At 60.4% G+C, this 12470-nt stretch overlaps 1 protein-coding gene across 3 annotated transcripts in view; it reads left to right on the top strand.

Annotated features, from left to right (window-relative positions):
* Positions 1-201: 201 nt before the first annotated feature.
* LOC133356987 (kelch-like protein 32) overlaps positions 202-12470 on the top strand; it is a 36226-nt gene continuing 23957 nt past the window's right edge. The window contains exons 1-5 of one of the 3 annotated variants that reach the window (XM_061574725.1): positions 202-482; positions 2186-2244; positions 4559-4751; positions 5411-5505; positions 5976-6121. In XM_061574725.1, coding sequence (XP_061430709.1) covers positions 278-482; positions 2186-2244; positions 4559-4751; positions 5411-5505; positions 5976-6121 — 698 coding nt within the window. In that variant the 5' untranslated portion in view covers positions 202-277. Of the gene's footprint in view, positions 483-2185; positions 2245-4558; positions 4752-5410; positions 5506-5975; positions 6154-12470 lie in introns of those variants that run through there. The other 2 variants (XM_061574724.1, XM_061574723.1) reach the window with 2 other exon arrangements.

Below are 12470 nucleotides of genomic sequence, written 5' to 3' on the forward strand. Positions count from 1 at the left end.
GTAGCCGGGTATCGGGTAGGGTACGGGTATCGGGTATGGGTAGCCGGGTATCGGGTAGGGTACGGGTATCCAGTAGGGTACGGGTATCGGGTAGGGGTAGCCGGGTATCCGGTAGGGTACGGGTATCGGGTAGGGGTAGCCGGGTATCCGGTAGGGTACGGGTATCGGGTAGCCGGGTATCCGGTAGGGTACGGGTATCGGGTACGGGTAGCTGGGTATCGGGTAGGGTACGGGTATCGGCTACCTGATTGCGACCTCTGCCCTGCAGGTGTCCCCCATGAAGAACTGCCGCGAGCACTTCGTCCTGGGGGCGCTGGGCGGCCACCTGATGTCCGCCGGCGGGCGCAACGAGCTGCGCCAAGTGTTGCCCACAGTGGAGCGCTACTCCCCCGGGGACGACTCGTGGACCTTCGTGCGCCCCTTCGACCGCTCGCTCTCCTGCCACGCCGGCTGCGTGGCGGACGGGCGCCTCTGGGTGTCGGGTAAGATTGGGCACCGGCGGGCACTGGTCTCGCTGAACGGGGCTTGCCCCGACAGTCTGTCGAACGGTGTACTACTTGTGTTGTGGTTATTGCAAACATGATGCCTTGAATAAAGGTGTCAGTTTTGTACAAGTTTAAAGGGTAAAAACCTACTACTATATTTTGCCACTGGTAAAAGAGATCTCATAGTGGTGTCGCGATGTCGCTTTTCGCGGCCGGTATCGTTCGTAGTGAAGGTTTTTCAGTAGTAGGTTTTTACCCTTTCAACTGGTACAAAAACTGAATGATGCCTTGTATAAAGGTGTCAGTTTTTGTACCAGTTGAAAGGGTAAAAACCTATTACTATATTTTGCCACTGGTAAAGGAGGTGTCTCATAAGGTTTTTCAGGTTGGGTCACGTGAGCGGGAACGGGTCATGACCCTCCGTCACTACTACCCGGGTGGTCCACCCCAGTGTGTTGGAGAGTGAATCCACGACGTTTAAAATATTTGAGTACGAATATTCTGGCAAATCGCTGGATGTAATTACCGGCGAAACATCTTCTTGGTTCTTTCGGTAAAGTCACGTAGAAGGGAAATAATAAAATAATAAAAAGAAAACATAATAAAATACAATTCTCACGACGTTTCGGCCACAACGCAAGCAGCCGTCCTCAGGTGAAGAACAGGTCTGTCGGAAAGACACCTGAGGACGGCTGCTTGCGTTGTGGCCGAAACGTCGTGAGAATTGTATTTTATGATGTTTTATTTTTATTATTTTATTATTTCCCTTCTACGTGATGACTTTACCGAAAGAACCAAGAAGATGAATCCCTGCAGTCACAAAAGCTTTAAATCGAAATTTTACCAACGAAACGTCGTACTACTCGCATTGTAAATGTCGTGGATTTACTCTCCAACACACCGGTGGGCTGAAGCAGTCGCTGATTGGCGCGTTTTGTTAACGCGACAAACCTCGAAGTCTGTTACAGCTACACGGGGGGATCGTTGTGCAGTGAGCGGTGGCGCAGTGGTTAGCGCACTGCGCTACAAACCCGGCCACACGATCTCCATTCACGGCCAACATCAGTGATGAATACCTCATCCTGCCCCACTGGTAGCGTAGAGGCCCGGGCCTGGGCCTCCCCTAGGTCGACTCAGCCTCAAATGAGTACCTGGTGCGGTGTGTAAACATCGCCACTGGGGAGACAAAGGCGGCCGGGCGTGGTGCTGGCCACCCACCCCCTCGTGTGCCGTGCCGGCCTTCATAGGTGCTCGCTAACAGCACTTGCCCCAACAGTCTGTCAAGGCTACACGGGGGATCTGCTTTGTCTCCGTTGTATTCACTGTGTGTGTGTGTGTGGTGCGTTGCTGTGTGTGTGTGTGGTTTGTTGCTGTGTGTGTGTGGTGCGTTGCTGTGTGTGTGGTGCGTTGCTGTGTGTGTGGTGCGTTTCTGTGTGTGTGTGGTGCGTTGCTGTGTGTGTGTGTGGTGCGTTGCTGTGTGTGTGTGGTGTGTTGCTGTGTGTGTGTGGTGCGTTGCTGTGTGTGTGGTGCGTTGCTGTGTGTGTGTGTGTGGTGCGTTGCTGTGTGTGTGTCTGCGTTGCTGTGTGTGTGTGTGGTGCGTTGCTGTGTGTGTGTGTGGTGCGTTGCTGTGTGTGTGTGTGGTGCGTTGCTGTGTGTGTGGTGCGTTGCTGTGTGTGTGTGTCACCGTTCCCATACCACAGGTGGCGTCACGAACACTGCCCAGTACCAGAACTCGCTGCTGGTTTACGACCCCGCGCTGGTGAGCACGTTCCCTTTGCTGGCTGACAACCGCAGCCTGAACCCTACCGTTGTGGGCGCCACGGTGGCGAGGAGATGTTAACTACCTCGCCTGGTATACAGGAGGTCGTGGGTTCGATCCCGACCCTGACGCCTGCTGCTGTATATTTGGAGTTTGCGTGTCTCTCTCATCATCATCACGGTGGCTAGGAGATGTTAACTACCTCGCCTGGTATACAGGAGGTCGTGGGTTCGATCCCGACCCTGACGCCTGCTGCTGTATATTTGGAGTTTGCGTGTCTCTCATCATCATCATCACGGTGGCTAGGAGATGTTAACTACCTCGCCTGGTATACAGGAGGTCGTGGGTTCGATCCCGACCCTGACGCCTGCTGCTGTATATTTGGAGTTTGCGTGTCTGTCTCTCATCATCATCACGATGGCTAGGAGATGTTAACTACCTCGCCTGGTGTGCAGGAGGTCGTGGGTTCCATTCCGACCCTGATGCCTGTTGCTGTATATTTGGAGTTTGCGTGTCTCTCTTTCATCATCGTCACGATGGCTAGGAGATGTTAACTACCTCGCCTGGTGTACATGAGGTCGTGGGTTCGATCCCGACCCTGACGCCTGCTGCTGTATATTTGGAGTTTGCGTGTCTCTCTCATCATCATCACGGTGGCTAGGAGATGTTAACTACCTCGCCTGGTATACAGGAGGTCGTGGGTTCGATCCCGACCCTGACGCCTGCTGCTGTACATTTGGAGTTTGCGTGTCTCTCCCCATTGTCGCGTGGATTTTTCTCCGGGTCCTCCGATTTTTACCTCCACATTTAGAATCAACGTCACGACCTTTAGAGTGTTTGGCTGCCGATGACAAGCCGCTTAGTTGAGCTATCATTTGTGGTAACCAGTTTTGCTTCTGAAAAAGATCTTTATACCTCAGTGGAGCCTGAGCTGGTAAAGTAAAAAAAAACATTTGTAATTTTTTTGTTTAGTTCTGTACGTACGCCAACACCAACCCATAGGCGTTCCCTCTCGCCCGCTATTGTTTTATAATCAACAGCACCTAGCACGGACCCCAACACCCAAACACTCCAACAACATAACCATACCTCTCATACTAATCAAGTAGTTACATTCCGTGAGGCATGGGGAGTGAACGGTGGGAAGCCATGGGCTGGCCCCTACTGCAGAGGTCGCAAACGGGTTTTGATTCCTTACCCGTACCCGGCCGCACCAGGGTCGCAAACGGGTACCGTACCCTACCCGATACCCGGCTACCCGTACCCGGCCGGGTATCGGGTAGGGTACCCGATTGCGACCTCTGGGATGAAGCCATGTTGCAGGCGCGGGTGGGTTGATTCTAGGAACTTGAATAATGAGAAGAGACAAGACGTTGGGGAATGAGTGACAAACGGTGACTCACCAGTGACTCACGGCCTACCCGTACCCGTACCCGGCCGCACCAGGGTCGCGAACGGGTACCCGTACCCGGCCGGGTACGGGTAGCCGGGTATCGGGTAGGGTACGGGTATCGGGTACCCGGTTGCGACCTCTGCCCGACTGTAATCATTATTTTATTACAGTCGTACCTCGGTATACGACCGCTTTGGTATACGTCGTGTTTTGACGAGAAAAAATGTCTTGGGATACGACGTCTTGCTTGGGATACGACGCGCTTGCTAGAACTTGTGTGGGTCGGGATGAGTCACCGTGTACCCGCCGCGTAGACCCCGTTCACGACTGAAACAAAGCGCCGCTCCTCAGTCAGCCTGTAGATCTCGTTCAGTGCCCAACCCTTGCTAGAACTCTCTGTGTGAGCCGCGTACGGCGCCGCGTGTCGCAGCGCGTGGATTGTTTTGTTGCGTTTGTGTGTTTGTCGCCGGTGACTTTGTGCTTCGCATCGAAATCTGCCCCAGCGATGTTGCCGCTGGCAGCAATGAAAGTCGTTTAGACGTGAAAAGTCTCTTCCTCCTCCCCCATCTCTCCGCTCCCCTTCCTCCTCTCTCTACTCCTCCGCCCCCATCTCCCGCTCGCCCCTCTCTCCTCCTCATCCTCCCATCTCCTCCCTTCTCCCTCCTCCCCTCCCCTTCCTCCTCTCTCTACTCCTCCGCCCCCATCTCCCGCTCGCCCCTCTCTCCTCCTCATCCTCCCATCTCCTCCCTTCTCCCTCCTCCCCTCCCCTCCTCTCCTCTCCCTCTCTCTTCCTCCTCTTCCGCCCCCATCTCCCCGATCGCTCCTCCTCGTCCTCCCATCTCATCCCTGATCCCCACTCCTCCTCACTCCTCGTCACTCCCCTCCTCTCCTCCCCCTCTAACCCCCCACACCCACACGCAGGACGTGTGGTCCCCGTGCAGCGCGATGCCCCAGCGGCGCGTCTACCACTCGATGGCGGCCGTGTGCCGTCGGCTCTACGTGCTGGGGGGCAACGACCTGGACCACAACAACGACCGCGTCATGGTGCGCCACATCGACCGCTACAGCCTGGACACCGACCAGTGGACGCGCTGCACCGCCGCCCTCAGAAAAGGTTCCGCAGTGTCTCCGGGCGGTGGGGGTGGTGGAGAGGGGTGCAGTGGAGTGGAGTGCAGTGGAGGGGGGTGGGGGTGGAGTGCAGTGGGGTGGAGTGGGGTGCAGTGGGGTGGAGTGGGGTGCAATGGAGTGGGGTGTAATGGAGTGGGGTGCAATGGAGTGGGGTGCAGTGGGGAGGGGGTGCAGTGGGGTGGAGTGGGGTGCAATGGAGTGCAGTGGGGTGCAATGGAGTGGGGTGCAGTGGGGTGGAGTGGGGTGCAATGGAGTGCAGTGGGGTGCAGTGGAGTGGGGTGCAATGGAGTGCAGTGGGGTGCAGTGGAGTGGGGTGCAGTGGAGTGCAGTGGGGTGCAGTGGAGTGGGGTGCAATGGAGTGCAGTGGGGTGCAGTGGAGTGGGGTGCAGTGGAGTGCAGTGGGGTGCAGTGGAGTGGGGTGCAGTGGAGTGCAGTCGAGTCGTGTCGTGTGCAGTGGACTGGGGTGGGGTACAAAAGAGAGACAAAGGCGGCCGGGCGTGGTGCTGGCCACCCACCCCCCTCGTGCGCCGTTCCGGCCTTCATAGGTGCTGCTCGCTAACAGCACTTGCCCCTACAGTCTGTTGAGGCTCCACGGGGGATCTTTGTCTTTGTGAAGCTGGAATTGAACCTGAAACTCTGCTGCAGGTCAGAATGAAGCCGGAGTCGCAGTGCACGCTGGGAAAATCTACCTGGTGGGCGGCTACTCCATCGTCATCAACGAGCCCCTCGCATCGGTGCAGGTGAGGCAGAGGTGGCGGCGTCAGAGACAGGGAGACAGAGACAGAGTTGGAGACAGGTGGTTTGAGTCGGTGTTGACGGTGCGGTGTGTGCGTGTCTGTGTGCGCGTGCGTGTCTGTGTGTGCGTCTGTGTGTGCCTGCGTGTCTGTGCCTGCGTGTCTGTGTGTCTGCGTGTGTATCTGGGCACGCGTGTCTGTGTGTCTCTGTGTCTGTGTGTCTCTATGTCTGTGCGTCTCTGTCTCTGTTTCTGTGTGCGCTTGTCTCTGTGTCTATGTGTCTGTATGTCTGTATGTCTCTGTATCTGTGTGTCTCTGTGTGCGCGTGTCTGTTTGTGCATCTCTGTGTGTGTGTGTCTCTGTGTCTGTGTGCCTCTGTGTCTGCGTGTCTGTGTGTGCGTGCGTGTCTGTTTGTGCATCTCTGTGTGTGTGCGCGTGTCTGTTTGTGCATGTCTGTGTGTGCGTCTCGCTCACAGATCCTGGACGTGTTTGCTGGACGGGGGGATCAGGGTGACCAGGGCGGCGAGCGGCTGCTCACTGGGCCCGCTCTGCCCTTCGCCTCCAACGGCGTCGCCGCATACTTCCTGCCCCGACCCAGCACCTGCAAACCCCACAGCTTGTGGTAGTAGAGACACGGGGGAGACACGGGGGAGACACGGGGGGACAGGGGAGACACGAGGGAGACACGGGGGAGACACGGGGGAGACACGGGGGAGACACGGGGGAGACACGGGGGGACAGGGGAGACACGAGGGAGACACGGGGGAGACACGGGGGAGACACGGGGGGACAGGGGAGACACGGGGGAGACACGGGGGAGACACGGGGGAGACACGGGGGAGACACGGGGGGACAGGGGAGACACGAGGGAGACACGGGGGAGACACGGGGGAGACACGGGGGAGACACGGGGGGACAGGGGAGACACGGGGGAGACACGGGGGGACAAGGGAGACACGAGGGAGACACGGGGGAGACACGGGGGAGACACGGGGGGACAGGGGAGACACGAGGTAGACACGGGGGGACAGAGGAGACACGAGGGAGACACGGGGGAGACACGGGGGAGACACGGGGGAGACACGGGGGAGACACGGGGGAGACACGAGGGAGACACGGGGGGACAGAGGAGACACGAGGGAGACACGGGGGAGACACGGGGGAGACACGGGGGAGACACGGGGGGACAGGGGAGACACGAGGGAGACACGGGGGACAGAGGAGACACGAGGGAGACACGGGGGAGACACGGGGGAGACACGGGGGAGACACGGGGGGACAGGGGAGACACGAGGGAGACACGGGGGGACAGAGGAGACACGAGGGAGACACGGGGGAGACACGGGGGAGACACGGGGGAGACACGGGGGGACAGGGGAGACACGAGGGAGACACGGGGGGACAGAGGAGACACGAGGGAGACACGGGGGAGACACGGGGGAGACACGGGGGAGACACGGGGGAGACACGGGGGGACAGGGGAGACACGAGGGAGACACGGGGGGACAGAGGAGACACGAGGGAGACACGGGGGAGACACGGGGGAGACACGGGGGAGACACGGGGGGACAGGGGAGACACGAGGGAGACACGGGGGGACAGAGGAGACACGAGGGAGACACGGGGGAGACACGGGGGAGACACGGGGGAGACACGGGGGGACAGGGGAGACACGAGGGAGACACGGGGGGACAGAGGAGACACGAGGGAGACACGGGGAGACACGGGGGAGACACGGGGGAGACACGGGGGGACAGGGGAGACACGGGGGAGACACGGGGGAGACACGGGGGAGACACGGGGGAGACACGGGGGAGACACGGGGGGACAGGGGAGACACGAGGGAGACACGGGGGAGACACGGGGGAGACACGGGGGAGACACGGGGGGACAGGGGAGACACGGGGGAGACACGGGGGGACAGGGGAGACACGAGGGAGACACGGGGGAGACACGGGGGAGACACGGGGGAGACACGGGGGAGACACGGGGGGACAGGGGAGACACGAGGGAGACACGGGGGGACAGAGGAGACACGAGGGAGACACGGGGGAGACACGGGGGAGACACGGGGGAGACACGGGGGAGACACGAGGGAGACACGGGGGGACAGAGGAGACACGAGGGAGACACGGGGGAGACACGGGGGAGACACGGGGGAGACACGGGGGGACAGGGGAGACACCAGGGAGACACGGGGGGACAGAGGAGACACGAGGGAGACACGGGGGAGACACGGGGGAGACACGGGGGAGACACGGGGGGACAGGGGAGACACGAGGGAGACACGGGGGGACAGAGGAGACACGAGGGAGACACGGGGGAGACACGGGGGAGACACGGGGGAGACACGGGGGGACAGGGGAGACACGAGGGAGACACGGGGGGACAGAGGAGACACGAGGGAGACACGGGGGAGACACGGGGGAGACACGGGGGGACAGGGGAGACACGAGGGAGACACGGGGGGACAGAGGAGACACGAGGGAGACACGGGGGAGACACGGGGGAGACACGGGGGGACAGGGGAGACACGAGGGAGACACGGGGGGACAGAGGAGACACGAGGGAGACACGGGGGAGACACGGGGGAGACACGGGGGAGACACGGGGGGACAGGGGAGACACGAGGGAGACACGGGGGAGACAGGGGAGACACGAGGGAGACACGGGGGAGACACGGGGGAGACACGAGGGAGACACGAGGGAGACACGGGGGAGACACGGGGGAGACACGATGGAGACACGGGGGAGACACGAGGGAGACACGGGGGAGACACGGGGGAGACACGGGGGAGACACGGGGGGACAGAGGAGACAGCGGAGACACAGCGGAGACACGGGTGGGGGGGGGGGGGGACATGGGAACCAGTAGAGGGGGGCGTTGAGCGGTGCGCATAGATTCCGGTGTTGGTTATAGACACACACACAGACACGCACACACGCAACAACAACAACAACCGCCATTCGCCACTAAGTGGCGGTGACGTGCCCACGACGCTTGTGCCAGGCCATGTGCACCTTGAGGCCACGTGAAGCTGGCAGGAGGTCACGGGGCAGACCCAGCAGGTGCCACGGGTCGACTGACCGAGATGACTGGATGATGCACCACCTGTGCCCCCTACTGTACCAACTTGCTGTGCTTTAGCCACCCGGCGCACACACAGACACACACACACAAGCAATCTCCATCTCTCATGTACACGGGCGCGTGCAGACCCACAGAGACGCACGGAGACACACAAAGATCCCCTCTTATAGCCTTAGCAGGCTAGTTGGAGCAAGTGCTGTTAGCGAGCAGCGACGATGAGATGACACACACACACACACACGCATCACGCATGTAAGAATGGGGAACAAATAATAAATCTATATGAAAGTAATTTTTTATTAAGTTTACATTGAGTACAAACGGCGTCGGTCCATTTCGTCATTCGTTCAAAACTTTACGCGTCCGATTGAAAAAAATAAATAAAGACATTAACCTGGGTCAAGTTCTTCGCGTTAGAAAGCGGAAATGCATAGCGGCCAAACCCGTACTGTTCACCCCGTGTTCTTGCACGGGGAGATTGCGTTCTTCAGGTCCACACGGCGCACAGCCGGTTCAATACGGGCGACAAAGAATTAATAATGTCTTTGTGTTTGTGTTTCTCCCTTGCGATGGGACTTTGTAGGACGAACGTCGAGGTTTATAAAGGGCACGGGGTGACCGATACGGTCTGACTTGGTCCGCGGTAAGGTAGGGAGGGCACTGATCGGGGGTTGGCAGGTATGGAGACCCACAGAGACCCCCACAGAGACCCCCACAGAGACCCCCAACAGAGATCCCCAACAGAGACCCCCAGAGACCCCAACAGAGACCCCCACAGAGACCCCCCACAGAGACCCCAACTCACAGAGACCCCCACAGAGTCCCCCAGAGACCCCCACAGAGACCCCCAACAGAGACTCCAACAGAGACCCAAACAGAGACCCCCACAGAGACCCCCAACAGAGACCCCCAACAGAGACCCCCACAGAGACCCCCACAGAGACCCCACAGAGACCCCACAGAGACCCCCACAGAGACCCCACAGAGACCCCCACAGAGACCCCCACAGAGACCCCACAGAGACCCACAGAGACCCCCAAAGAGACCCCACAGAGACCCCCACGGAGACCCCCAACAGAGACCCCAATAGAGACCCCCACAGAGACCTCCAACAGAGACCCCCACAGAGACCCCCACAGAGACCCCCACAGAGACCCCCACAGAGACCCCCACAGAGACCCCCACAGAGACCCCCACAGAGACCCCAACAGAGACCCCCACAGAGACCCCCACAGAGACCCCCACAGAGACCCCCACAGAGACCCCCACAGAGACCCCACAGAGACCCCCACAGAGACCCCCACAGAGACCCCCACAGAGACCCCACAGAGACCCCCACAGAGACCCCCACAGAGACCCCCACAGAGACCCCCACAGAGACCCCACAGAGACCCCACAGAGACCCCCACAGAGACCCCACAGAGACCCCACAGAGACCCCACAGAGACCCCCACAGAGACCCCCACAGAGACCCCACAGAGACCCCCACAGAGACCCCACAGAGACCCCCACAGAGACCCCACAGAGACCCCCACAGAGACCCCACAGAGACCCCACAGAGACCCCACAGAGACCCCCACAGAGACCCCACAGAGACCCCACAGAGACCCCCACAGAGACCCCCACAGAGACCCCCACAGAGACCCCCACAGAGACCCCCACAGAGACCCCCACAGAGACCCCCACAGAGACCCCACAGAGACCCCCACAGAGACCCCCACAGAGACCCCACAGAGACCCCCACAGAGACCCCACAGAGACCCCCACAGAGACCCCCCAGAGACCCCAACAGAGACCCCACCAGAGACCCCCACAGAGACCCCCACAGAGACCCCCACAGAGACCCCCACAGAGACCCCCACAGAGACCCCACAGAGACCCCACAGAGACCCCCACAGAGACCCCACAGAGACCCCCACAGAGACCCCCACAGAGACCCCAATAGAGACCCCCACAGAGACCCCCACAGAGACCCCCACGGAGACCCCCCACAGAGACCCCCACAGAGATCCCCACAGAGACCCCCACAGAGACCCCCACAGAGACCCCACAGAGACCCCACAGAGACCCCCACAGAGACCCCCACAGAGACCCCCACAGAGACCCCACAGAGACCCCACAGAGACCCCCACAGAGACCCCCACAGAGACCCCCACAGAGACACACAGAGACCCCCACAGAGACCCAAATAGAGACCCCAACAGAGACCCCCACAGAGACCCCCCACAGAGACCCCCACAGAGACCCCCACAGAGACCCCACAGAGACCCCCACAGAGACCCCCACAGAGACCCCCACAGAGACCCCCCACAGAGACCCCCACAGAGACCCCAACAGAGACCCCAACAGAGACCCCCACAGAGACCCCCACAGAGACACCCACAGAGACCCCCACAGAGACCCCACAGAGACCCCCACAGAGACCCCCACAGAGACCCCCACAGAGACCCCAACAGAGACCCCCACAGAGACCCCCACAGAGACCCCCACAGAGACCCCCACAGAGACAGAGACAAACAGAGACCCCACAGAGACCCCCACAGAGACCCCCACAGAGACCCCCACAGAGCCCCCCACAGAGTCCCCCAGAGACCCCCACAGAGACCCCCAACAGAGACTCCAACAGAGACCCAAACAGAGACCCCCACAGAGACCCCCACAGAGACTCACACAGAGACCCCCACAGAGACCCCCACAGAGACCCCCACAGAGACCCCCAACAGAGACCCCCACAGAGACTCACACAGAGACCCCCACAGAGACACCCACAGAGACCCCCAACAGAGACCCCCACAGAGACCCCCACAGAGACCCCCACAGAGACCCCCACCAGAGACCCCCACAGAGACCCCCACAGAGACCCCCACAGAGACCCCCAGAGACCCACAGAGACACACAGAGACCCCCACAGAGACCCACACAGAGACCCCAATAGAGACCCCCAGAGACACACAGAGACACACAGAGACCCACAGAGACCCCCACAGAGACCCCCACAGAGACCCACACAGAGACCCCCACAGAGACCCCCACAGAGACCCCCAACAGAGACCCCCACAGAGACCCCCACAGAGACCCCCACAGAGACCCACAGAGACCCCCACAGAGACCCCCACAGAGACCCCCACAGAGACCCACACAGAGACCCCAATAGAGACCCCCACAGAGACCCCCACAGAGACCCCCAACAGAGACCCCCACAGAGACCCCCACAGAGACCCCCACAGAGACCCACAGAGACCCCCAACAGAGACCCCCACAGAGACCCCCACAGAGACCCACAGAGACCCCCACAGAGACCCCCAACAGAGACCCCCACAGAGACCCCCAACAGAGACCCACAGAGACCCCCACAGAGACCCCCACAGAGACCCCCAACAGAGACCCCCACAGATACCCCCACAGAGACCCCCACAGAGACCCCCACAGAGACCCCCACAGAGACCCCCAACAGAGACCCCCACAGATACCCCCACAGAGACCCCCACAGAGACCCCCCACAGAGACCCCCAACAGAGACCCCCAACAGAGACCCACCACAGAGACCCCCAACAGAGACCCCCACAGAGACCCCCACAGAGACCCCCACAGAAATCCATAGCTGTCAACCCATACGGTTGACCCCGTACTTTTGCACGGGGAAATTGCGTTCTTCAGGTGCCATAAGGCGTACAGCCGTTTCAAAACGGGCTAAACACTTGCTACCGTCTCGTTTGCTTCCTCCCTTGCGATGGCACGTGTGGGGTGACCAAGGCGGTCTCAATGGGTCTGCGGTCAGGTCGGGCACCGACAGCTACGGGAACCACCAACTCGTTTTCACGCAACGAGTCGCCGCCGTTTGCATCGCGAGTTTGACGGTGGCGGGGGTCACAGCAGAGGT

The sequence above is a fragment of the Lethenteron reissneri genome, chromosome 56 (assembly GCF_015708825.2).
Source record: "Lethenteron reissneri isolate LAM-NWPU_2019-01 chromosome 56, ASM1570882v1, whole genome shotgun sequence".
NCBI classification, from domain to species: domain Eukaryota; kingdom Metazoa; phylum Chordata; class Hyperoartia; order Petromyzontiformes; family Petromyzontidae; genus Lethenteron; species Lethenteron reissneri.